The sequence below is a fragment of the Lissotriton vulgaris genome, chromosome 8 (genome assembly GCF_964263255.1).
Source record: "Lissotriton vulgaris chromosome 8, aLisVul1.2, whole genome shotgun sequence".
Lineage (NCBI taxonomy): Eukaryota > Metazoa > Chordata > Amphibia > Caudata > Salamandridae > Lissotriton > Lissotriton vulgaris.
Genome location: NC_141696.1, coordinates 840,142,524 through 840,170,404, shown reverse-complemented (window position 1 = coordinate 840,170,404; position 27,881 = coordinate 840,142,524). Strand labels below are relative to the sequence as shown.

Below are 27,881 nucleotides of genomic sequence, written 5' to 3'. Positions count from 1 at the left end.
TTACTCACACATTAATTACAAAATCTGGTATTCCCTGTGAAAAAAGAGATTGTTATAAGATGGTTCCTAATTGGGCCATTCATGTGAAGAATAGAATGCCATATATTTTCATGTGGTGACATCGGAACGATGATAGTAAATAAATTCTGAAATACATGTTGTTTTATTTTTTAGGACATGACCGATAATAGCAACCATCAAATGGTGGTGAGAGCTAAATTTAACTTTCAACAGACCAATGAAGATGAGCTTTCCTTTTCGAAAGGAGATATAATACACATCACGCGACTGGAAGAAGGAGGCTGGTGGGAAGGCACGTACGGTGGCAAAACAGGATGGTTTCCAAGCAACTATGTACGGGAAATGAAGTCCAGTGGTAAGTCAAAATTTGAACTTCCAAAATGAAATTGAGGTTCGAGGCATGTGGGCTGCTGAATTCATATCTGTGCATAGATCGCCGCCTAGTGTTCGGGCTGGATGATTGCACATTGTTGTCCTGGAAGAGTCTTCGAAGTATCACGAGATAGGTGGCTCCTCCCCTGGACTACAGTGCGCATGGGCATCGACTCCATCCCCAGATTGTTTTTTCCCGCCATTGGGTTCGGATGTGTTCGGTTCCCTCTGTCGGAATCGATAGTTCTTAACTTTACTTTGATTGAGACCAAAAGGTCTTTAGGACTTGCTTCGGTATTGTCTTTCGTTCGGGTTCGTAACTTCCTCGGCTCCGAACCGACATTGTTGTTCCGCGTGCTTTCGGCGCGGAAGGGCCTACTCGACGCTCCAACCTCTTCGACCATCATGGAACGAAGTCCATTCAAACGATGCCCGGTGTGTGCCTCTAAGTACCCGCATATCGATGTACACCCGGTGTGCAACAAGTGCTTGTCGCCGGACCACGATGAGGCCAAATGTATGGCCTGTTCCAGGTTCCGGTCCAAAAAGACACTCAAGCTCCGCCGAGCTGCGCGCCTGGAGGCCCAGCATCCTGCACCACCCCCTACGGACATCTTTGATGCTGGGGATGTCGGGGACGAAGATATCCAGGAGATCACGGAATCTAACCCCGCGTCGGAGGTCGAGGACGGCTACGACGCAGAGGCCGAGGATTTCGATGAAGTCGTCGAGGAGGTAGGGGACGACGACGGGGCCCTTGCCACCGTAGAGGATAGCTCAGACGAGGAGCTTCCTCAGACTGGTTCCGGGGCCATCCAACATCATGAGGCCCAGGTCGAGGGATCGCCTTCGGGCCTTACCCGAGACCTTGATGTGCGTTCCACGGCTCCGCCTTCCGGCCCGGCCACGGACATTGATACCGAATCACTCCCGGTACCTCAGAAACCGAAAGTGAAACCTACGGTCTCGACGCCGGAGATATCGAAACCGAAAGTGCGGATCGCGCTGGTCTGGTCGAAGACTTCGGAGGCCTCGGCGCCGAAGAAATCTAAGATGGCCGTGGAGCCGAAGAGCCACGCCAAAATGGCCGACCCGAAGGCTACTGCATCGAAGCCGGAGGTTAAGGGGACCGACGCAGCCGCATCGGCGCCGAAGACGGTCGACGCCAGCAAGGGTCGACTCGATCACAAAAAAAACGGTCGACGACCCTAAGAAGTCCACTCTCGATCCGAAGAAGCGGCAGGACGACTCAAAGTCCCTCTCTGCCTCGCTTCCACTCGACAAGACCAAGGGGGCAACACCAAGTGCGTCGACTCCGAAGGGCGCATCGTCGGTCGCCGCTCCGAAACCAGCCGCAAAAGACTCTCTCGAGCCGGTGCGTCCCTCCGCCTCGTTCACAAAGAAGGTTACGGAGTCCCTACAACGAATTAGGTAGGGGGTCGCAGCAGTCGAGCCGAAGGACCCTGTGCGGCCCAAGCCTCTGGAGAAACCGGCGAAGGCGCCTACGCCGATACTTTTCACCTTGCCGCCTAAGACGGCGCCGAAGGCTTTCGCAGCTAGACCGGGGGCCGGAGTGCCCGAGAAGGTGTCTTCGATGCCAAAGCAGTCGTTGGTGGTCCCAGGCCTACGGCAACGACAACTGGCAGAGGAGGAGCGTCAGGAGCTTTTTATCGACGCTGACACTGGCAGACTCTCCCTCCTAAAAAGAAAGATCACCCCTGACCCACATTTGGAGTCGTACAAGATTCCACTCTAAAGGAAGATGGACTCTGCTGGTACCTCTGCCTTAATGGAGCCCATTTCGCCACAGGCTCACAAACTCTCACCCACTCATTCCAATGTAGAGGCAGGTGAAGGCGACGACGAGGATGAGTACAGCTATCCCGTCTACACAGACCCAGAGGATGTGACTGAACCATGGTCTGCAGGTGGCGATCCTGGGGACCCACATTCAGGACAGGAGCCTCAGCTTTTCTCAGCCAAGACTTCCCCCACAGAGGACTCTGCGGCTTTCAATGCCTTCATCGAGAGGGCAGCAGCCAATCTCAACGTCGAGCTCCATGCTGACCCAGTGGATGTCGACTTCCTCTTTGACACCTTTTCGGTCTCTGAAAAGACTGTACAGACTCTGCCAATGCTGAAGGGTGTGTTGAAGCATGCGGCTGAGGTGTTCAAAGAGCCCACCCGGGCGAGGGTCATCAACCCAAGAATCGACAAGAAGTACAAGGCGGCGCCCACTGATCCGACTTATATTAAGGGACAGTTGCCTCTGGATTCCCTGGTTGTCTCCAATGCCCGCAAAAGAGCCAACTCGCAGACTACGGGTGATGCTCCTCCCCCAGACAAGGAATCAAAAGTCTTTGAGGCTTCAGGGAAGAGGGTGGCGGCGCAGGCAGCCAATATGTGGCGCATATCCAACACGCAGGCGCTACTAGCGCGTTATGACAGGGCACACTATGATACTCTAGAGACCCTTTTACAGCACTTACCCGATCAATATAAGGAAGCGGCAGAAATGTTGATACAAGAAGGGAAGCTTACTCCAATGCTTCCATTAAGTGCGCTCTGGACGTGGCTGACACCGCCGCACGCGCAATTAACACTAGCGTTATGCTTCGTAGACATGCATGGCTGAGGATATCTGGGTTCAAGCCGGACATTCAAACTACCATCTTGAACCAGACGGTCAACCCAGATCACCTGTTTGGCCCTGAGGTTGATACCACCCTTGAGAAAATGAAAAAGGACACCGACACTGCAAAATCTATGGGTGCCTTGCAGTCCCAGCAGTTTCGGGGTGGGTCCTTTTGTCGCTCCAATACTAGAGGCACCTCCAGGGATCAACTTTCACAGTCAACGCAATTCTACAAAAGCAACACCCAAACTTCTTATACCAACAAAGGTCGGGGTGGATACCGTGGCAACACCGCCAAGGGTAGAGGACGTGGCAACAACAGCTCCAGGTCCTCCACCGCCAACAGACAGTGACGCCTTGTCGCTGCCCCCCGACCACGCAACACCGGTCGGGGGGAGACTCCAGCAGTTCCTGCCCATGTGGAAGTCCATCACCATGGACAGGTGGGTCAGAACACTTATCCAATACGGTTATTGTCTGGAGCTCACATCCACTCCACCCAACATACCCCCAAGACACCGTCCTATGTCCGGCGAGCACTTGCACTTATTGCAGCAGGAAGTCACAGTCATGCTGCAAAAAGGGGCAATAGAGCTCGTGCCCTTGCAGGAAAGAGGTGCGGGAGTTTACTCCCTGTACTTTCTTATTCCAAAGAAGGACGGATCCCTCAGGCCCATCCTAGATCTCAGGCCCCTCAACTTTTACATCCTATCAAAGCATTTCCACATGCTCACACTGCAGCAGGTTCTCCCACTGCTTCAACAGGGGGACTACCTGGTAACTCTAGACCTGAAGGATGCGTACTTCCACAATCCATTACATCCTTCACACAGAAAATACCTCAGGTTCACCATCCAAAACCAACACTACCAGTTCAAGGTTTTGCCTTTTGGGGTCACCACGGCACCCAGGGTTTTCACGAAGTGCCTAGCGACGGTGGCGGCGCATCTGAGACGTCAAAACATCCACGTCTACCCCTATCTGGACGACTGGCTCATTCAGGCGAAGTCGGCCCAGCAGTGCGCCGACCACGTGTCCCAAACCATTCACCTTCTGCACGATCTGGGGTTCTCACTGAATTACCCAAAGTCCCATCTCCAGCCCGCCCACATACGGCAGTATCTGGGTGCGACCATAAACACTCTGGCGGCCACGGCACAGCCGAATTCAGTGAGAATCGACAGCATTCAATCGCGGATCCAAAAATTCAGACCTCAACACTCGCTTCCAGCAAGAGTGTTCATGCAGTTGATAGGCATGATGGCCTCCTGCATCTCCATTGTCCCGCACGCGAGACTACATATGCGTCCGCTTCAGGAGTGCTTGGCACGTCAGTGGACTCAGGCTCACAACCAGTTGAAAGACCTAGTGTTGGTGAGCGGTCGGGCATACAACTCTCTGCATTGGTGGAATCCAAGAAACCTTTGCAAGGGCCGACCGTTTCATGAGCCTGTGCCACAGATTATCCTGACAACGGACGCTTCTCTCCAGGGATGGGGAGCGCATGTACTCCAATACACTGTGCAGGGACTATGGACGCAGCAACAGGGGAAGATGCACATCAATGTTCTGGAACTGATGGCAATCTTCATGGCACTAAAGGCCTTCAAAGTACATCTATGCAACGAGGTCTTGTTGATTCGGACGGACAACATGACGGCAATGTACTACATTCAAAAGCTGGGAGGCACACTCTCCGCAGCTGTCTCATCTGACTCAGAGCATGTGGAAGTGGGCCATTCAGAGGAACATCTTCCTCATGGCAGAGCATCCCCCGGGCAAGGACAATCAGATGGCGGACCTGCTCAGCAAGCACAGCCACCAAATGCACGAGTGGGAGATACATCCATCAGTACTCCAACCGTACTTCCAAAGGTGGGGTCATCCAGAGATAGACCTGTTCGCCACAAGGGAGAACGCAAAATGCCAAAGCTTCGCCGCCAGGTTCCCACACCCTCTGTCTTAGGGCAATGCGATATGGATGAACTGGTCAGGTAAATTTGCGTACGCTTTTCCCCCAGCACCTCTGATTCCGCTGGTGGCACGCAAACTCAGGCAGCACTCGATGACTCTCATCCTGGTTGCTCCAACGTGGGCTCGCCAACCATGGTACACCACGTTTCTGGAACTGTCCGTGGTACCGCATCAAAGGCTACATCTCACACCCAGCCTTCTGACGCAGAGCCATGGCAACATTCAGCACCCAGATCCGCAACAGCTCAACCTGGCAATCTGGCTCCTGAAGTCCTAGAGTTTGGCTACCTCAGCCTACCTCCCAATTGCATGGACATCATTCGGGAGGCGAGGAAGCCCACTACTAAAGCCTGCTACGCGGCAAAATGGAAGCGGTTTGTCATCTATTGTGCGAACCACAACATTGATCCGCTGGATGCTTCTATTCAGAACATCATCTGTTACCTGTTCCATCTGTACAAGTGTAATCTGGCCTATACTTCCATTCGCATTCACCTGTCTGCAATGGCCGCGTATCTCCAAAATAGACAGCACCTTTCACTTTTCAAGGTACCTGCCATCAAAGCATTTCTGGAAGGACTCAAAAGAGTCATTCCGCCACGGACTCCACCAGCTCCTGAGTGGAACCTCAATGTGGTTCTTACCAGACTGATGGGTCCTCCCTTTGAGCCACTGAATTCCTGCGAGATTCAATTCTTGACATGGAAAGTGGCTTTCCTCGTAGCAATTACATCGCTACGGAGGGTAAGTGAACTGCAAGCCCTCACAATCCAAGAGCCTTTTTTCCAAATTCATTCCAACAGGGTGGTGCTCCGCACTAACCCTAAGTTTCTGCCCAAGGTTGTGTCTCAGTTCCACATCAACCAAACAATCGAATTACCTGTTTTCTTTCAAAATCCTGAGTCACTGGCGGAGCGGATGCTCCACACCCTTGACGTTAAACGGGCCCTAATGTATTACATTGATAGGACCAAGGATTTTAGAAAAACTAAGCAGCTTTTTGTCGCCTTTGCGCCACATCACAAAGGTAACCCTATTTCCAAGGCTGGTATTGCTAGGTGGATCGGTAAATGTATCCAGATCTGCTATGCAAAGGCAAAACGCACTCTTACCATTCCACCAAGAGCCCACTCCACCAGAAAGTTGGGGGCCTCTATGGCTTTCCTTGGAAACATTCCCTTAGAGGACATATGTAGAGCAGCCACATGGTCTACCACACACACATTTACCAAGCATTACTGTGTAGATATGCACTCCAAACAGCAGGCAGCTGTAGGGCAGGCTGTTCTCAAGACACTTTTCCAAACTACTGCAGCTGGCACGGGCGGCCGCCGCTAATGGAGGGACTGCTATGTATTCTATGCACAGATATGAATTCAGCAGCCCACATGCCTCGAACTGAATATGCTACTTACTAGTATGCATCTGTTCTTGACATGTAGGGCTGCTGACATTCATATCGCCCGCCCTCCTCCCCGGCGCCTCTAGCAGCTGCAGTATTCACATATATACTCATAGCATGGTCATCATTCACTGAGTTTCACTCCATCTTGGCCACAATGGCTAAAAACAATCTGGGGATGGAGTCGATGCCCATGCGCACTGTAGTCCAGGGGAGGAGCCACCTATCTTGTGATACTTCGAAGACTCTTCCAGGACAACAATGTGCAATCATCCGGACCCAACACTAGGCGGCGATCTATGCACAGATATGAATGTCAGCAGCCCTACATGCCAAGAACAGATGCATACTAGTACGTAGCATATTCATTTTAATTCATTCAAACACAGAAAGTGACCACATTAGATGCCTTTGTATTAGTTTCATAGATTTAAACTTTCTGTTGCTTTTGACCAGTTTTCTGTAGAGTATTTTCAGCTTCACATTTGTTGGGGATGCATTCAAAAATGTTTTCAGCAACAGGATCCACTTGCACATAAAGGTGTTACACCCATTGTCCCCTACACCAATGAATGATTGAACCGTTGCAATGTATTTATTATATATTTGCAATGAAACATAAGCATGTGCTCATGTGCTCAAATAGGTATCAATTCATTAATGTGCTTAGCTTTGTTTAGAGAGACAAATTAGTGCCAGTAACTCTTTAAGTGCCGTAACCGTGTGAGATTAGGAATCCCATGAAGTCTTAGTAGTGTCTTTTGGGGTGTAGGCAATGATCATGGCCCTAATTAAATAGTTTGCCCAGGGTGAAAAAATGTGGCACATGCTCTACGATTGAGGGGCTGAGCAGAGGGAAATGTTAGTCTTCTGACCACCGTGGACCTTGAAGAGATAGAGCATCTTTACATTGGGGGTGTGATGATATTGCATGCCATAGAGGAAAGCTATGCACAAGCATAGATTATTGTATTTATTTGGGTAGGTGGAGGGTCAGTAGGCTGTAGAATGCCAACCCTATTACACTTGGTGGGTAATGAGTCTGGAATACCTTGGTGGGGCAATGCCCTACAATGTTTGTGCATTAGAGAGTAGAGAGGGAGTCACGGTGGTACAGCTCCCCACAAAGCTGGCATAGTTTAAACAGCATTGGTAGAGTGCAGGGGTTTACCTTGTTTTAATGTAGTGGTTCCTGCTGAATGTTAGCTTCGTTACTGGACTGGGTAAGCTGAAGGTGGACAGGCTGCGCCTTTGAGTTGGGCTAGGGGAAAACAGAGAAAGTGTTTTTGGCAAATATAATTATGATTTCATTCTTATGAATGTTATGTTCCAACGTTTTATAGAGTGCAAAGAACTGCCTGAATCTGGCTTCCCAGCACTGATCAGTTTAGGCAAATATTCATTATAGAATTCATAAAGCCAAGCCATTTTAATCTGAAATAAAATAAGGCTGCATATTCTCTCAAATTATACTTTTCACCAGTAAATTCTTATTCAACTACCTCCAAATGCCTCATTCTGACTGAGGGACTCTTTCTTTGAGAGCACAACTTAAATCATGCAACATAGTAATTTCCATTGGCCTCTTGTATCACTAAGATCAAATGAGGTGGCCTCATGCTTGATTTTTATAAAGGAAGTGATGGAGTTCTTCTAGGTTTATTGTTCTTTACTAGACCGTTTTGGCCTTTAAAAATAAACCATTTGTCCAGGATCACACTGTGTGGGTAAGTGTGTACGTAGATGTGGAGTTTGGAGTCATTGTTTGTCAGATGCTTATCTAACTACTATGCCACATCTCATTGTGTCCCAGCACCACACAAACTATGTGGAAAGGTTATCTTTAATCTTCCTGTGCATAATTAAAGATGCACATATTCTATCGCAATACACTGTGCCCATGTAGGGCTCAAAAATGCTTTCTAAACATTGGGCCATTAAAGTCAATGGGGTAACCCAGTATCCCTCAGAACCTAGGAATTATTCAAAAGAACTAAAGGTGGTTCTGTCGGGGGAAAAAACAACCACATTGTTTTGATACATGTAAGACAATAGACAGCAGAGTCTAGTAAAAAAAAATTAAGACTTTAAAGATTGGAACACAAAAGAAAGAATTATTTCAATGCGTAATATTTACTCATTCATTTCCTGACTGTCACCTATAAATTATTCCAATTTCCAAAAAGGTGACCTGTAAATAAGGTGAAAAACATGAACAAAGTGACATCACTGACTATGTGCCATATTACATAAAGTGTACCTATAATATACAGAATGAGGGACTTAAAATGAAAAATCTGCCCCTAAACATTTTTTTCAAATTTTCTCAGTCCTTCTAGTTCATGTTTTCTTAGAGCGGATTGGGTTGTGGGGCATGAGCGGGGATAACAGTTGACCTTTAGACCTTATGGTTTGCGCAGGTAAGATGCGTCACGGCGGGTCTTCCTCAGGACAAAAAGCAGTAGACAGCCAAGACCCAGTATACCTCATAGTCCAACCTCATATGAGTTGGAGGGAAATAGGCATGTGTCCAGAAGCATCCATCAGCTATGTGGGCCTGTGATGGTTTAAATTATTGTGATGCCCTTACATATGGACCTGAGTGAAGTCAAATATTGAGCCCCTCTCTCATGGGTTCTTTGAAGAGCAGAGAGCATAGGCGAACAATCATCTCCTTCCCCGTCTCTCCTGCAACCAATATTTTATTACTCTTCCTCTTTCCTGCCATTGTTTCATTAGGCTAGCTCTGGTTTCTCTCCTCTGTCACTTCTAATTCCCAGCCCCCTTCTTCTCAACTTGAGAGATGTCCTTTCAAGACATGAGGAGGATGGAGCACATCTGCCCAGCTCAAAGGAAAGTCAATTCACTAATGCCTGTATTTAGTCAGCCTCGCCTGTGTCTGCACCCATTCCTGCAATAAGCCCCAGCACCCTCTATATCACTATCCATTCCGTAACAGAAGGAACAGCAAATGTGTTGGGTACATGCAGGATTTTACTTATGGCTTTTTTCATCAGCGGTTGAATTAGGGCGGAGGAGCGTCGCCCACCCTGCTGCCAGCGCAGCGCACATGAATAATAAAATGTTAATAAAATGATTGTATTACCGTTTTATTTTTCAGTGCAACTGGCCATCCCGAGCTGCGTGTTGGGGGCGGGGCCATTACTGCTGACTGGCTGCAGTGGAGGAGGCATGGTACACACTTAAAGTTGAAAGTGGGCATGTCACTTTGGTCGGCTGTCTTGTGATGGCTAGCCTGATAAGCGCACTTTAAACCCCTCCAACCCGAGCTGTCTTAAACAGCTGGGTAGAGAGCAGGCACAGGTCTCCAGTGCCTGTAGGAGCGCTAAACCAGCCACCTCCAACTAATCCTGGTGCTTCTCTCATGCTGGTTAACAGCATGAGAGCAGCAGCTCGTTTAGTTAGGGGAATTGGCTCTGAGACTACTTGCCATGGACTGTGCCAGAGATTGCAGAGGAGTAGGTAGGTTTGTTTTTTAAAAATGTCATGTTTTATTTATTTCCACACGCTGTCAGGCAGTTTGAGAAACTCCTACTGCCTTCAACCTCAACTCCGGAGCTCTTAATCATGGCCCGTTATAAACACTTTATAACTGACCTCGGTTGAGAGCTATGCGGTTGGGTCGATAATGTCCGCCTGATCACCCCACCACTTTTTAAAACAAGCAGCCACCACTGCTACCTTCTTTGTGCCTCCTCTTGATTATACCACAGTCTGCTTGTTTTAGGAAATATCCGTCTTAGGTGCTCATCTCTTGAAAGCATGGTGTTTGCAAGTAGGTCAAGCAAGAATCATTCGTACTGATGGACAAACATCTTTAGCTTCTGTCTTTTATAGGACTTTGTCAGACCGAAGCAAAAGATAAGGGGACCTCCACTCTCTGGCCCAGAAGACAGTTCTCTGTATTTCTTCAGCACCTGCCTCCTACCAGTACCCCGCACAAGAACAGCAACTTGGGGAGACAGACGTTTTCTGGTTGCTACGCCAAAGCTTTGGAATCTTCTGCCACTTACTATGAAAAACGCCCCCAACTTGATGAGCTTTCGTAGGCTCTTAAAGATATGGCTGTTTAACCAGTGAATTCTGTTGTTCCGGTTTCCCGCTAGCCCACACATGCGCCGAGACACCTTCGGGTATTTGTATGCGCAATAAAAAATTCCATAAATAAAAAAATAAATAAATAAAGACAGTCTGTTTTCATTGAAGAATGGCTGCAGTAGTAGCTACTGATCACTCCAGCAATAGGCTGATGAGGAGAACTCTGATCAATACTGCCTAACGCCACATGTTCCCTGAGGTGACATTTCTGTCTTAAATGTGTTCCAGAAGCCTAGGTCTATGACTGCCTTCTGGATACAAATCTAATTGTTGTCACAGGAATACCATAAAAGTACTACATCACTTTCATAGGCCCAATTTCCCTCAGCTTGTACTATGGCCTCCCAAAACTTTTAAACCCCTTTAGAGAAGCTGTTTCACCCACCTACTTGGCAAGGATGTCGGCTTGCTTTATGACTTTAGTTATTTCAGATATGTCCCCCATAATACTTGCTTTCAGTTCATTTCACAATATTAGTTAATTCTGGCTATGAGTAGAAGAGCAAATGACCCCTGGACTCTTCTTAAGAACTCATGGCCTGGACTTTCAGTCTCTGGCAACCTCTCGAGGATCTGGCTGTCCTTTAACTGCATCTGTAACTAACTCTGGGGTTGGGCTTGCTGCAGACCCTATGGACTCTCCACCCACTATCGTGATAAATTCTTGAAATGGTTGTCCCTTTGTGAATGCCTTTGAATCTCCTGTTAATTTGGCATGAATAGGATTTTCAGCGCTGCAAATTGTGGTCACTTCCCTTTGATTACAGACTGAGCAGACAGAGAAATATTCCTTACTTGAAATGTGATGTGATCTAACCTGAGACTGGAGACGAGACGGACCAGAGTAGCCGAGCACAGAGCCGGGGAAGCATTTGCAGACCACCGAGCCGCAGCTGCTTGTTCACCACTCATTCATTGCACGGACAGCTGGTCAGAGAACCGAGACCTGGGTACAGTGGCGAGTGCGGTCATAACATCATCTGTGGTGCGGCCCAGAGTGGCCTGACATTTCTGCGTCACTGCCTCGGTCTTTCTCGCCTCTCCATTGGCCTCCACTCGTCTCAGCTTCTCGTCCATCTGCCCCAGCATCAACCCCTGCATCAACCCCCCATGTCGGCAGGGGGCCCACCAAGCTAGGTGGGCCCATTAAGGAGGGCAAGAAGACATGGGTCTGCAGTACAAGCAATGAAATCCGCAGGGGCTTGGAGGTAAGAGAAGGAGCACAAGCGCAGTGGTAGTAGCTACCATCTGCAAAGTGTGAACCCGGGCGCACCCAAAGAAGCGGCCAGGCTAGGTTCGGGTGTGGCTTGTGGGCTGCCCAGTGAGTTCTTGCTCGCAGCTCCCTATCCCTCCAGCGCCACCCATCCCCCAGAGCTTCCTTCCCGACCAGTACCTTGCTCCAGATCGGTACCGGATCAGTACCTGCCTAAAAAGCTCTGTCAACGGCGCTCATCAAGTAACAAATACCCTACTCCACCAGGCAACGCCGACATATAGCTGAAATAACCAAAACACCTGAGACGCCCAAATTACCTCTTTTAGATCAGCCCACAGCCAAAAATACACCTAGGATCCAAAACTCAGACTTTTTACAAACCCTCAGGAGCCGAGGCACAGCTGTATCCAGATCCTGCCAATCAACTTCGCCACAAACTCCGATAGGTAATACCACAAAAACACCAAACAAGTAGATAAGAGTATCGTGCAAGTTCATTCTACAGAAATCTATCAGTACACCAGGGACCCACTCAACAGCCTATCTTCACCAACCAACTCGGGGGAGGGGTAGACTGCCAGCTCACCACTCCCCTCCCCACAACCTCTTTAACTCCCCACACAGAGCCCATGACATTGCATCGCTAGAAAGATAATTGGAAACCTCAGCAGAGTGGCATGACCTCCTACTCAGCCCCTTTAAGGAGAAAGACAAAGACAAGGCTCACTCGAACATAATAGTAAACCCTGGACCAAAGCACAACTATAACGTTCTGCTTTCCCCAATAAAGACTCAATTTGAAAACGGCTCTAGTACCAACCTCAACATTTCTGAGGGCACGCTTAAAATCAATCAAGCAAAGTCCTCTCACCAACAAAACAATGCAGATCAGCCGGTCTTTCATCATCGCCTTCAGCACCCTTATGGATCCCTTTCATAAACACAATGGAGGTGATCTCCTCGACGCTCATATACCACGCAGAAAAACCTGAAATTCAAGTTTATTTATTGAATGCCCTGGCAACACATGTTGCAAGGATTGAACATAATCTGCAGGATCTAAATCGCCTAATTAAGCGAGTGCAAAATGACCCCACCACAGTCAACCATTCCTGCCAATGTTCTTCTACATTGGACCACTTCACTTAAGTCAGTGCCAAACATCCTGTTAGAAATCTTAATGGAAGTTAAATCTTCAAAACAGCCACTTGAAACACCCACTAGAGTGAGTCTGGATAGTCCAGTCCCATCCCCCCCCTCAAAAGACACTAACATTCAAGAGAGGCCCCCTGGCTGTCCATGGTAACTAGGGCAATCTCATCCTGGTGAAGGAAAATGCACAACCGTTAATAACCAATGATTTGGAAAGTGGTAGCTCCTCTGCCTACCCTGAGTATTCTGCCATGCAGCAACGACTGTCCCTAACCAAAAGAGAATGCAAATGCCTCAGAAAAGCAAGAAGTACCAGGCCAAAAAGACAGCCAACGCAACTATACCTTCAAACGGTCCAAGAACCAGATGCTAACATAGCGACAAATCCAAACAGCTGGGTCCAGCTATTTATCCCATATTTTTTTTTTAAGTGCATCGACCAACGAATCAGCCCAAAACAAAGTCAAAAACACCGGCTGGCCTGGAACAGCATTCCAAATGGCATTTCCTTTGCAGCAACCACCTCTACAGGCAGAGCATCCATACACTAACAGCTGCCCCAAATAATCATCCACCTTGCGAACCTGGACTTTGGAGTAAGGCCACAAAGGACTACTCTTAAAGAACTGCAAAATTAAAGAAATTACCACGCCTGTCCGAACCCATCTAACATTGTCAGCACTGATTATAAGCGAGAATGAGCAAATATATTTCAAAGGAAAGGGGTACGAAACTGGGCAGAGGCTCAGCCTAGACAATGGCCCACAAACCATTATCATAAAATCTACCCAGATCCAACACAGCACCCCGATGGCGCCAACAGCCACAGCACTAGCTAGAAGCCTCAGCAACCATGATTGTCCCCAGCAAAGGCCAGAGGAACAAATCAGGGCAGAGGGCCGGATCAGCCAACGACCCCTAACCCCCCCCCCCAAAGAAATCATAATCATCATTGGCCAAACCCAGCCTTAGTATTACTCTGACACACAAACATTGGTAAGGGCCAAGAGCAACCCAGGGACAACTCATCCCCCAAAAGTTAACGAGTAAGAAGCCTCTTTGAAATTAGTAATGATTCCTAGCTACAGTTCCATAGGAAGACACGACATAGTGAATAGAAGCGCATCTTGAAACTAATTAATACAATAGAAACCCTGAACCACGTAAGCACACATGGGATTGAAGGCGTTAGTTTAAACCCAACCCGGAGCTGGCAGGGGCAGAAGCAACGGGGGTCACTTGGTCCAATTTTAAAACGGCCACAGAGGTATGGCTTCACAGCTACAAATCCTTAAACTGGGGCATTGAGCTAAAACGAATGGTCTTGGATAGATAACCTAGCGCCCTAAAGATAAAACTGAACCACCCACCAAAACTGACACTGTCTTAAGGGGGACCCTCCAGGGCACAATAGGACCAGCAGGAAATTATTCCAGCAACCAAGAAAATCTCTGCATCACTCACACAGCAGCTCCCGGAGCCCCGAGCTATTCGAGATAAGTCTCCCTGCAAAATCCGCAGGCCTTCCCTCCACTAATGGACGTCGCATGATTAAATTCGAACTGCAGTATAATCTCTCAAACCCCTGCTAAAAATGTGCTTCTGGATCGTGAATGGCACTGGAAGAATTTGGTCTGTTTTCACGTAACATCCGCCTTACACAACACCAACCCATCTTACCCTAAACCAAATTGTAGTATTGAGGCGCACCTACGAAAAGGCAATCTGGTTAGCCAAAAAAATTCAACAAGAAAAAACATGGTTAATATTACTGCACACAAGCAAAACTAAAAACAGCAAACTTTTCTGGGCAGAAATTAACACACTTGTAAATGGTAAATTATGCCACCACAATGCTGGAATCCCGGAATTAGACTGGACAACGTACATCGAAGGGGCCTGTTCAGGACAGGCAGTGACCAACACAACCAGGAAAGGCACAAACCCAGAGAAACCTAAGCCCAAAAAGACCTCGTAGGAGAATTGGCTGGGTAAAAGCATGGCTGGGCGGTTTTACAATCGTATACCATCTGGGGCCCCCAACCATACCTCATATGCCGCATTTCCCAATCCATCCAACACTTCTTCTTACTAATCCGTATGAGAGTCTTTACTTCTAAAGATCAGGTGCCAACCTGGAAGCAAAGTTGGCTGGTCTCCCTATGTCGTCTATGTGGTCTATTTGAGGAAACCCAGCTACACTTTATATGCAAATGTCCAGCCGTCAACCATCTTCGACAGACATTACTTTGCCCCGCTTTTCGGTCACTTAAAATAAGATCGTGCCGCCAGGCTGTGACGACATTATTGAACAACCATTCAATTCAGCTCTCCTGTAGGGCTGTAAAGTTTTTATCACATGTGAACAAACCACTATCGGCTCACCAGAAGCCATGCCAGATAAGTGAGTGCCCTCCTAGGTAGAGGCTCCAGCAATAGTCCAACCGGAAGCTATCCCTTGGATAGGTGCTTTAGATTTATCACAAGCACAATTGTAGCCCTCATTCGACCCGTGGCCGATGGTCCTTCAAACTCTACTTGTTTAAAGTTATCTCTGCCCGGATTGTATTTTGTTTTAAACCATTGCAGCAAATTTGAGCAATTTTTAAAGCTCGAGCAAGGCCCACACATGCAACTAGCACTCCACTGTCAAAGAATGTTAAAGCGCTCTGCGGTGTGTTAAGATTTAAGCTGAATGTGTTGTCATTCTCCTGCGACAGACTTTTTTTTTTCAATGTTTGCTCATTTTGCACAGTTCTAGGTTCGGTTTTTAATAATTGATTGGACAAAAGAATTGCATATCAGCAAGTAATTAACAGAATAATCTCTTGAATTGTTCCGTTATATTTTGCTTTAAAACTTGTCCTTTTTGTATGCACAAACATAGGATTGTTTTTCTATCTTATATTTGTCAAACAATGTTTGTATACTAGCAAACAATTAGTCTAATCTCTTGAATTGTTTTGCACATTTTATGATGGTCATATAATGTAACATATCATAATTGTTTTTTTAGTTATGGTTTTAATTAGCTGATAAAATAAACTTACATTTCAGCACTACAAGGATTCAGAGTTCTTGGTTTCTCCACATGCTCCAAAAGGTCCTAGGCTGCACGTGAGAAGTTGGCCTGGCATATGCTGTCCACTATTTTAGTGGGCACCTTGCACCAGTCCAAACAACCCTTATTGATGAGAAGTTTAAGATAACCTTTATTGAAAGCTATCCTAGTGGTAGCAATGGAGAGCCACTTCAGGCTAAGTCTTGAAGGAGTGTAAAGCAGCTTGGTTTACCAGATTATAACCTCTTGAATGTCTAAATGAATGGAGAACCACACAAGGGAGAAGTATCAAATATATGCATTTATTACTAAACACTCTCTTGTAATCTCTTTATGAGATTACAGAGCAAAGTACACAATCGAACTTCAATAAATAGCACAATATAGACTGGGCCCCGGGGGTAACCAAACCATATATTAAGAAAGTGGTATAAGAACCACAACTTGACTAGACACAAGGCCTAGAGCCTGTAGAATCGCTGGGACCACAAGGAACCACCCAAGGTAGTGACACAGGGGATGCGTGCAGTGTGAGAACACAGCCACGAGACGCCGTTGGCTTCTATGGGTAAAGTCTCGTTGGAATTTTAAAGATTAAGTACACTTAGGAGAGCACTTTGAGCAAACCCCTTTAGACTTAAGGGGTTCTAGAGCCAACACCCACAGGAGCCCCGTCCTGAGAGCCTCGAAGGCGGTTCCTCCCCACGCTGCTCCCAGACCTGGCTTGGTATCGTAGCACTGCTCACACTGCTACTGCTGCACTCGTCTCTGCTCTGTGACCTGGAGGCATCGCACTGCCATTACCGAATTCGAGACTGCGCATTGCTGTGTATTAATTAATTGTGCATTGCTACCTCTGCCTTTAATTGATTAGCCCCGCGGTGCCGCCAATCTGCGCTTTGTTTAATTATTGATTGTAAATTGCTGCCTGTGCCTGCCTGCCGTTTTGTGCCTGATTGTACCGTTTTTCAGTGGTGTTTTGACGGCCATTTGCCCTACCTGTGCCCCAATCTTGTCCTGGTCGCCTTTTGGCTTGCAGCCATTTTGTTGTTGTTGTTGTGACCTCTCCGCCCCCGCTCCCGCCTCCCAGCTGATCCTCCCTCGCCCCTCCCCCCCTCCACTATCCGCATATGACAGATGCATTTTCGCGCAGCGTTCACGCGCAGCGGTCGCACCTCATGCGCGCCCAAGGTGCGCCAACGGTAAGCCCGTCTACGCCCGTCCGCGCCTGGACCGCGCCCAGCGCCAGACCCCCTGGCCCCCGCAAACCGCACTCCTCCCGCATAACGTATGACGCCGCCACCCTCCTAGCCCTTAACCCCGGACGCACACCACAATGCTACGAAGCTGCCCCAGGACGTACCCACGGTCCCTTCGCCTGCCACTCCTGCAAGTTCGCCTGCATCAAGACCCACACCAAATCCACTAACTTCAAACACAGCTCCGACTCTAACCACCTGAAGTGCATCCTGCTGAACACTCGCTCGGTCCACAGACACGCCACTGAACTCTGGGACCTACTCGACACTGCTTCACCGGACATTGCATTCCTTACAGAAACCTGGATGAACGCATCATCAACACCCGACATCGCCATAGCCATCCCGGACGCTTACAAGATCATCCGAAAAGACCGCACCACCCAAACAGGAGGAGGCATCGCCATAGTCCATAAGAACACCATCAGAATCACGACCAGCTTCGACGATAACCTTGCAACCGCCGAACACCTCCACTTCCAGATCCACACGGACCCCAGGACCACACTTAGAGGCACCCTCATCTACAGGCCACCAGGAACCTGTAAACAATTCAGCAAAGACATCACTGACTTCATCAGCCCACACGCCCTCACCTCCGAAAACTACATTCGACTGGGAGACCTCAACTTCCACCTGGAAAAGAAAAATGACAGCAACACCACCACCCTTCTGGACAACCTGGCCAATCTCGGACTCAAACAACTTGTTGACACCCCCACCCATGTAGCCGGACATACGCTCGACCCAATCTTCACCTCCAGCAAGCACATCTCCTTCGATCACACCACAGTTCTCCATTGGACGGACCACAGCTGTGTTCACTTCAGCTACAATACTACCTCGACCCACAACCCCCCACAACCTATTCCGCGAAGAAACGAACAAAATCACCACCGACCAACTCCTCACATCGCTCAAACAAAACCCTCCCGCCCTCTCATCGGACCCAAACCAAGCTGCCACCAAACTCAAACAATGGATTACTCACAGCGTTGACGAATTAGCACCCTTGAAAAACCACCAAACCAAACAGGGTAGCAAAAAGGCCCCCTTGTTTAACGATGACCTTAAGAAATCCAAGAAACTATGCCCGGCTCTTGAGAAAACATGGAGAAAAAATCCAACCACTGACAACCTGTCCACCTTCAAGACAGCCACCCGCAAACACCACCAATTGATCCGATCCACCAAGAAATCAGCATTCAAGGATCGACTAGACAACAACGCCCATAACAGCAAGGAACTTTTCAACATCGTCAAAGAATTTACCAACCCAACCGCAGCCTCAAACGACATTACTCCCTCCCAAGACCTCTGCGATTCGTTATCCTCTTTCTTCTACAACAAAATCGCCGACATGCATAACCTCTTTGAGAACATTTCCAAAGAACAGTCCACTCCACCCACCTCCGAACCTAAACCTCCCTCTAACAACCTTAGCGCCTGGAACCCAATCACCACTGAAGACACCATCCGCCTAATGAAATCTATCCATTCAGGTACGCCAACCGACCCCTGTCCCCACCACATCTGCAACAAAGCAGACTCCATCATCGCACCCCATCTCCGTGATGTCATCAACTGCTCCTTCAACTCCGCTACCTTCCCAGAAAGCTGGAAACACGCCAAACTCAGCGCCCTCCTGAAGAAACCCACAGCAGACCCCTCTGAACTTAAGAACTACCGCCCCATCTCCCTCCTCCCATTCCCTGCCAAAGTCATTGAGAAAGCCGTCAATAGCCAGCTCGCCGCCTTCCTTGAATCCAACAACTCCCTCGACACCTCACAGTCCGGCTTTCGAGCCAAACACAGCACCGAAACCGCCCTCGTTGCAGCGACAGACGACATCCGAACACTACTGGACAACGGAGAAACAGTTGCCCTCATCCTACTCGACCTCTCCGCCGCCTTCGACACAGTCTGTCATAGCACCCTCATACAACGCCTCAGCAACATCGGCATACAAGGAAAAGCCTTGGACTGGATCATCTCGTTCCTCGCTAGGAGAACCCAGAGAGTCCGACTCCCCCCATTCAAATCAGATGCCACCGAAGTCATCTGCGGAGTACCACAAGGATCATCACTCAGTCCCACCCTCTTCAACGTTTACATGAGTCCCCTCGCATCCATCGCGCGACAACACAACCGTAACATCATCTCTTACGCTGACAACACCCAGCTGATCCTCTCCCTCACCAAAGACCCTAACACCGCCAAAACCAATCTTCATGAAGGCATGAAAGAAGTAGCCGAATGGATGAAAAACAGCCGCCTAAAACTTAACTCAGACGAAACAGAAGTCCTCATCCTACGATCATCCCCCTCTGCCTGGGACGACTCATGGTGGCCATCGGCCCTGGGCACGGCACCCATACCCACAGACCACGCACGTAACCTAGGCTTCATCCTAGACTCCTCCCTCTCGATGACCAGACAAGTCAACGCCGTCTCATCCTCTTGCTTCAACGTACTTCGTATGCTCAAAAAAATCTTTCGTTGGATCCCCACCGAAACAAGAAAGACTGTCACCCACGCACTGGTCACTAGCCGACTGGACTATGGAAACACCCTCTACGCCGGAACCACAGCCAAATTACAGAAAAAACTCCAACGCATCCAAAACGCATCAGCCAGACTCATATTGGACATCCCTCGCCAAGCTCACATTACCGGTCACCTGAAAGACCTCCACTGGCTTCCCGTCAACAAGAGAATAACGTTCCGTCTCCTCACCCACGCACACAAGGCCCTCTGCAAACTAGGACCCGAATGCCTCAACAGACGACTGTCCTTCTACACACCCACCCGCCAACTAAGATCCTCCAATCAAGCCCTCGCCGCAGTTCCGCGCATCCACAAATCCACCATGGGAGGAAGATCCTTCTCCTACTTGGCGGCCAAGACCTGGAATTCTCTCCCCACTCATCTCCGCCTTACACAGAACCACATTTCCTTCAGAAAGGAACTTAAAAACTGGCTATTCGATAAATAATGCACCCCCTCCCCCTAGCGCCTTGAGACCCTCTGGGTGAGTAGTGCGCTATACAAATTCCTGAACTTGAACTTGAGTTACCTCACCCAGGGAAGCCGGGTGCATAGGTGTCTTTTGGTGTTGGGAATCGTCATTGATTTCAATGGTGATATGCTGCAAAGTGCTGCTGCCGTGGAGGAGAAGAGTGTCTGTGTGATCAAATTCTGGATCGAAGATGTGAGGAACCTGAAAGCAGAGGGGACAGAGTCTGGGTCACTTGCCAGTGACGAGGGGCACGATAGACGAATGCCCACCAATGTCTGGTGATTCAGGTGCGAAGAGGTAAAGCTTGACTCTGCAGCCACGAGGACCAGGAGGCGTCGACGACAACCAGGAGCTAGATTTGAGCTGTCCCATGAAGGATGCCGGTTGCTGCCGTGTCTGTGCTCGGATTGGACCCAACAAGCCGTGGCAATAGCAATCAACGCAGGAAGAGAAAATATGCTTCGGTGTGGACCAGCAAGGTCCAGGGATCGTGGAGAGTCAGGGTACGTCTGGAGCAACCAGGGAAGCCCAAGGAAAGTTGCCTTTTCAGGGACCCACCATTCGACGGACTAGGAATTGTGACGGTACCTCGAGTGAAAACACTTGTGGAGTGTAGGCCAGAAATCTTCGGTGGAAAAGGTGCTCGGGTCTGGGCTACAAGTAACCCAATGCACAGCCTCAAGGAACGTTGAGAAGCTGATGCAATTGCAAATGTGCATGGTGTCCAGGGGTTCCGGTTCCACGGTACCCACGAGGGCTACGGGTCTCAGCTTTGCTGGGGACTCAGATCGGCCTTGGGGAAGTTTGGAAATCCACCTTCTGTGTTGTAAATGCTTCGGAGTCCGGAGGGAGCTTCGGAGATGTAAACTGGTCAGATGCGTCTTTGATGCCTGCCAAGCAGGGGAGTAACTCCTTTACTCCAAGGGAGATTCTGCAGTCATCCAGCGTCGTGCAGATCATCGAAGTTCCAGTATTCAGTATCGGTTTCATCCAGGTGTAATCTAAAGTCCTGTAGTCAGGGGTTCCTTTCTTATTGCCAAGGAAGCGGTTGGACAAACTTTAGGGACCAACCTATGGGAGGGTTTGGAAAGAGGGGTGGCTACACCCATTTTCTTTGTCTAGTTTCGCTCCAGAGCAGGGGCTGATTGCTGGTCTGGTCGGTGTGAAGGGTCAAAAGATCTTGTCGGTTCTTGGAAGAGATGCGTTCTCTGGCTGTTTCAAGAGTAGATTCCGGGTACCTCCGCTCTCTCCTATAGGAGAATAAAATTACCACATCTGTTCGTTAAAGCTACAGACAGAAACAACGCTTTATTTTACACCAGTTGCCATCCAACACACTTGAAGAAACACTTGCCATACTCTCAATTATTAAGGGCCAAAAGAATTTGCTCAGAACCTGATACCTACCAACTCACAGAACACAACATTCTCCAGAAATACAGAGAGCGGAGGTACCCGGAATCTACTCTTGAAAAAGCCAGAGAACACATCTCTTCCAAGAAACTACAAGATCTTTTGACCCTTCACACTGACCAGACCAGCAATCAGAGACCCGTGTTTGTGTCAAAATATTCTATCAGGAGCACCACCATTAAGAGCATAATCTTAAAAATTGGGAAATGATTCAACATTAACCTGATTTTGGGGGAATCTTTAACCACAAACCACTTTTTGCATATCAAAGATCTAAAAATATCAAAAACATTCTGGAAACTCAACCAATTGAATCTCCTATCTGTTTCACGGGCACCAAACCCTGCCACAACTGCTGCCATTGTCACAATATAATTAAAGGCAACACCATGAATCATCCATCATCTGGTAGAACCATCAAACTGATGACTAATGCTACTTGTGACTCCATGAACGTTGTTTATTTACTCAAATGCCCATGTGGTTTACCCTACGTGGGAAAAACGGAGAGGAAAATAAAAGTTTGTCTAACTGAACACAAGAGCACAATAAGGAACAAGACTGTGAAATTACCCCTTGCTGCACATTTCACCTCACACAACCACAATGTCAGCCAATTGAGGTTCCTTGTTTTGGAGATTGTACCTACAAGACCGGGCGTTGATAATAAAAAAAGACTCTTACAAAGAGATATCGTTTGGATCAAAAGACTTGATGCGAGCCAACCGAAAGGCCTCAACGACAGAATGGAATATAGTTGCTTTCTTTAATTTACATACTTGAGTTTCATTATACTATCCTTTTCTGCATTTTGTCATTTCTTCTCTAGTCTCATTACTTCTTCTTTTTCACTGTACTGGTTGTTTATTAATCACGTGACTGTCCTATTTAGCAATATTCAATCTTTTCATTCGTGTGATTTCTGGAATTCATACTCATCAGACTCACTTTTTTTCCCTTTTGAACCTCTCCTAAGATGGCCACACTAACTTGTCAGTCCTTCATTTTCATTAACATTTACTCCTTTTGACCCTTCAGATAGTTGGCACCTTTATCTTTTGTCTTTTTGCTGTTATTTTCCTTGTAATGTTCGATTAACTTTTATGCCATTTTTTAACCCTCAATAATACGATATTCTTTTTTGACCGGCACCTCGTGCCGACTTTTCCCCAGTCCTCTGTGTACTTCTGATCACGTACGGCACGCACGCCGATAACACACCTACTTACTTCCGTATCGTCACACGGAATACTAACACGCCTGAGAGACCAGGACTTTGTTTGAGAGATTCGCCCGCACCGGGAATTGTAATACCTCGCTAACACTGAATATGGGGGCCCACTTAACAGCTTTTTCAACAGCTAGCATGCACTTGGGTTACACATCTATAATCCTTGCGTATGTCTCCTTAACTAAAAATATTATCGACCTTGTGTTCCGAGTTAATTTTCTCTCAAACCATTAATGCACTATTATTTACATTTTTGTCTTTCACCTTTGGACGTCTATTTCAGATGGAAAGCTCCACGTGTTATAATTCACACTTGTATAGTTATTTTCGTTTTTTACCTTCATTACTCGTGATTACTAACATCTGACATCACCCGATACTGCTTGCATGATTTAAAGCCACGTTGCAGCTATGTTTAAATGCATTTGCTCTGTGGAGGTGTAACCACTACCTGAATACTTGTAATTTCATTTACAGATTGTAACTAGTCCCCTGAGGAAGGGCTACAGTCCCGAAATGCATAGGGACACTGACATTACAATCTGATATATTCGAGCATAAGAAATTATTCGTTTTATGTACAATCAACATTTAACAATATCGCTATGATTGAAATATGTGACTAGTTGAATAAAACCATTCAATTGAACTCTGAGAAAAAAACTTGTATCCTCCTGCTTACATTGTCTACCAAATACAAGATTTTCCTTCAAGGATATCAATCCCTACCGGAGTGCCCTTGGAAGCAGTGTCGGTGACTCCTACACTTCCTCTGCATTTCTGTTCAAAGTTGAGTCCCCTGAGGCCAGGAGGGACTTATTCCACGGCACCTGAAAAATCCCACTGTCATCAGTACTCTGATAAAAAAAATCGTTTACCCAATTAAGGAATGTCGCACATCAAACCTTTTGTCCATTTCACAACCCCAGGTTCCCAGAGTCAGAAATCTTTCTGACTGAATTCTCTGTGCAAAATGTACTGGTACACAACTTCCACCAGGTAGAATAATCATTTGAATTCTATATTTGGGGAAAACAATGTTCTTTTCTGTTTTTTTCTTTTGACATACACGGCTATAACATTGCAGGGTCGTTACTTCTCTTTCCCACCTTGGAAGGCCACATATGCTTGTCTTGTGCCAGAGTAGTTTTGATGGTGTTTTCTGGGTCAGCTGCTTTAATTGTGAAACTCCAGTGAAACCAGTGTCGTTGTCCCTCATCTGTGCAATCGATTTTAACTGAGTTAAGACAATATCAGGCATGTCGAACACTAGAACGTCTCATTTTGATCTATATTACAGCCTGATTGATTATTCTTGTTAAAAATGCTTATTCTTGAGAGAAATGTCAAAGAAATAACCTATTAAGCATAAATTGTACCACATAATGTAATTGGTTTCATTAACAATAAAAATTGTGCTTCCCCAACCTAATCTTGTTTTAAGTCAATAAGCAGAATGAAACATTTCCTAGCTAATGTAACGGAAAGTTTCAATTCTATTAAGGACTCGGAGGCGAGGATTATGCCTTCTTTCTGCACTTTAATGCATAGCAGCGAAGATATATAAAAGACTACATTTCCCATGGAACAACTGGAACATGTAGTCAAACAAGAAACAAGAAACACCTGGTAACAACCAATCATAGGTCCAACACCAATGTCCAATCAGGGCCCAGGGAGCCCAACATAGTCCTTCAACAGTGTCCTCTCCTCCTCTTTCTGAGCGCGTAGACAGTCACTCTCCACTCTTTAGGTGTCTTGTTTGTTGGAATCCGAGCCTGAGGGTAAGAGGAAACACATTACCAGAGGAAGCACTGGGAAAAAATGAAGCAAATCAAGCACAATGCAGTAGAAGAACTCTTATAAGCATCAGACTTAACTTTCTTACTTACTGACATACGGGGAGGGGTCTCCTCCAGGAAGCCAGGGCGGGATAAACCTCGCCTCTGAGTCCTTAATAGAATTGAAACTTTCTGTTACGTTAGCTAGGAAACTTTTCATTCTATGTCAGGACTGGAGGTGAGGATTATGCTTGTTCAAAGCTTGCCCACAACCAAATGAGCCATATTCAAGACCGGTTTGAAATAAAACCGCCTGAATGTGGAATCTGAAGACCAGTCCCCCGCGTTGAGAATATCCTCTAGACGCACCCCAAGACTAAAGGCCTTCGAAGCCATGGCACCCCTTGTGCAGTGTGCTCCGAATTGGTTAAGGTTGATGCCAGCTTCCTGCATCACTCAACACACCCACCTGGCAATGGTCTTCTGCAATGAAATGAGGAGTTGTCTTTCGCCAGGAGGGCGAAGCTCCTCTGTCATCTCCTCATAGGCTTTCAGGCAATGAACTACACAGAGCTTCGGGGAATCTGGAAACTGAGGGTATGAAATGGATCTAGTATGGTACTTAGTGCTTCTGAGTAAAGTAAACCTCACTCCCTCCGGAGTAAAAATCCTGCCAGAGATATCAAGGGCTCGCACATCTGACACCCCTCTACAAGAAATCAGGGGCAACTCTTTCCTGGAGAGGTATCTATTGTGCTGCCAGGATAAAAACCTGTTAAGGACCTGATTAACGTCCCAAAGGGCGGAATAATGCGGCTTCGGAGGAAGGGAGAGGTGAATACCGCGCAACAACAATCAAACCAAAGGGTGCTCACCCACTGGAGCCCCATCAACAGGCACATGGCCGGAAGAAACAGCCGACCGGAAAGTGTTAATGGATCGATAGGCTAGCTGGGCCAAAAAATTCACTATGTGGACCACATCTGTGACCAAGGGATCAAAACTCCCATCGCAAACACCAACTGGTCCATCTGTGCCATACGGACCTGTATCTATTAACAGTACTGTCTGCCCATGCCTTCGAGATAAAGGATTCAGCCTCTTTCGAAAGGTCCGGTGCTTCCCATCGGCCCCTGAATTCCGCCACGCCATGAGCCTCAGAGAATTTGTGGCCACCAGAGGGTGAGGAGACCCGTCCGGACTCAGAAGGAGAGTTGGAAAGCGGGGGAGTAGGATTGAAAAATCCCAAGAAAGTTCCAGAAGAACTGGAAACCATACTTGGGACCTCCACAGCGGGTGACCACCACCAGATCTGCCGCTTGTCTGCGAACTTGCGCAGTCACCCTCGTGATCATCGCAAAGGGCTGGAACGCGTAACTCATCTCCGCACTCCACTTCTGGAGAAACGTATCCGTCGCATCCGCGAGAGGATCCTGTCGCCAGCTGAAAAAACGTGGGACCTGATGATCCAGCCTGGATGCAAACAGGTCCACCAAGAAGGGACCCCAGAAGTCGCTCAGTCTCTCGAACACCGACTGGTCCAGACGCCAGAGACTTGAATCCCTGAAGTGGCGAGATTGGAAGTCGGCTTCCAGATTGTCCCGGCCTGGGAGATATTCTGCTGTGAGTGAGACCTGATTGTCGAGGCAATACTGCCAAAAACTTGCCGCCAGATCTAACAGGGCTTTTGACTACGCACCTCCCAAGTGATTCACATAACGGACCGCCGAGATGTTGTCCATTTTTGGAATCACACAAGACTGAACTGAATCTTTCGTCCAGCAACCTACTGCGAAAGACCCCGCCAGAAGTTCTAAACAATTTATGTGTAACTTCTGTTCTTCGGGAGACCACAATCCTCCTGTAGAGAGATCTCTGTATCGGGCCCCCCAACCTAGCCTGCTGGCATCCGACTCTTTAATCATATCTGGAGCTGACCCGAAGATCGCTCTCCCGTTCCACGCCTCCATGTGGTCCAAGTACCACTGAATCTCGGACCTTGCCTCTACGGACAAAGCGACCTTGTGAGAATACGGATATCCTTTTTGAAGGAAAAACTCTGAGGTGCTGCTGTAATGGAGCGGGCCCGGAAAATTGCTTGTATTGATGCAGTCAAAAGTCCCACCACTCGAGCCAGCTGGCGGAGAGAAATCTGAGGTTTTGACAGAAACGACGCAATTCGTGACGGATTTTGGTCACTTTCCTGCCCGGAAGACTGAGCGTAGATACAATGGAGTCTATGACAAAACCCAAGAATGTAATGTTCTGGGTCGGTTGCAACAGAGATTTCCTCTCGTTGATCACAAATCCTAGGTCCTGAAGGAGGGACACAGCCATCTGCAGCTGTTGTAGCAAGTGGTTCGGACAGGCCGCCATCAGGAGAAGATGGTCGAGGTAAACGATTATCCTGACTCCTCTGGACCATAAGAACTCCACTACCGGCTTGAGCACCTTGGTGAAACACCAAGGAGCCGAGGAGAGCCCGAAAGGGAGGGAAGTGAACTCATAAGTGTTGTGGTCCCAGAGGAACTGAAGAAACCGTTGGTGGGGCGGGAAAATCGGGACCACCAGATAGGCATCTTTGGGGTCCAGACGGACCGTCCAATCGAGGGGTCGGAGCATGTCTCTGAGAAGATGGATTCCCTCCATCTTGAAGTGGCGATAAACAAGCATTGATTGAAGTCGCTCAAGTTTATCACCGGTCTTTTCCCGCCATCGGTCTTGTCGACCAGGAAAATGTTGCTCAAGAAACCCTCGGCATGCCGGGTAGTGCGGCAAATAGCTCCCTTCCAGAGAAGTGAGAAACCTCCTCGTTCACCAGGAGAGCGTCCTGCACGGAGAACTGAATAGGACGTGGCGGAGACACCTGCACTGGGGTCCCCTCGAACTCTATGTGAAAACCCCTCACAGTTTGCAGAACCCATGCATCGTGTGTGATGGTCAACCACACCTGAAAACATTGAGCCAAACGCCCCCCCCCTATGTCTTGTGGGGAAGAAGGAAGAACTCCCACCTGGGCTAGAGGCTGCAGCTCCTCCGGGGTATCCTCTCCCTTTACCCGTTTTTCCTCGAGTGGGGTAAAAGTTCCCGAACCTGGACTGGTCCTGGTAGTTTCCGGAGCCTCTCTGGTTGGTTTGGCGTTATTGGCGACCGGCCGAGCGGCCCGTCCTCGCCTGGCCCAGCAAAAAACACGGGGAAACACTTTTTTGATAGTGGACTGCGCCCG

At 47.9% G+C, this 27,881-nt stretch overlaps 1 protein-coding gene across 2 annotated transcripts in view; it reads left to right on the top strand.

Annotated features, from left to right (window-relative positions):
* ARHGEF7 (Rho guanine nucleotide exchange factor 7) overlaps window positions 1–27,881 on the top strand; it is a 1,058,374-nt gene that overhangs the window by 256,646 nt on the left and 773,847 nt on the right. For both annotated transcript variants that reach the window (XM_086934741.1, XM_086934740.1), the window contains exon 5: window positions 175–376. In XM_086934741.1, coding sequence (XP_086790867.1) covers window positions 175–376 — 202 coding nt within the window. The remainder of the gene's footprint in view (window positions 1–174; window positions 377–27,881) is intronic.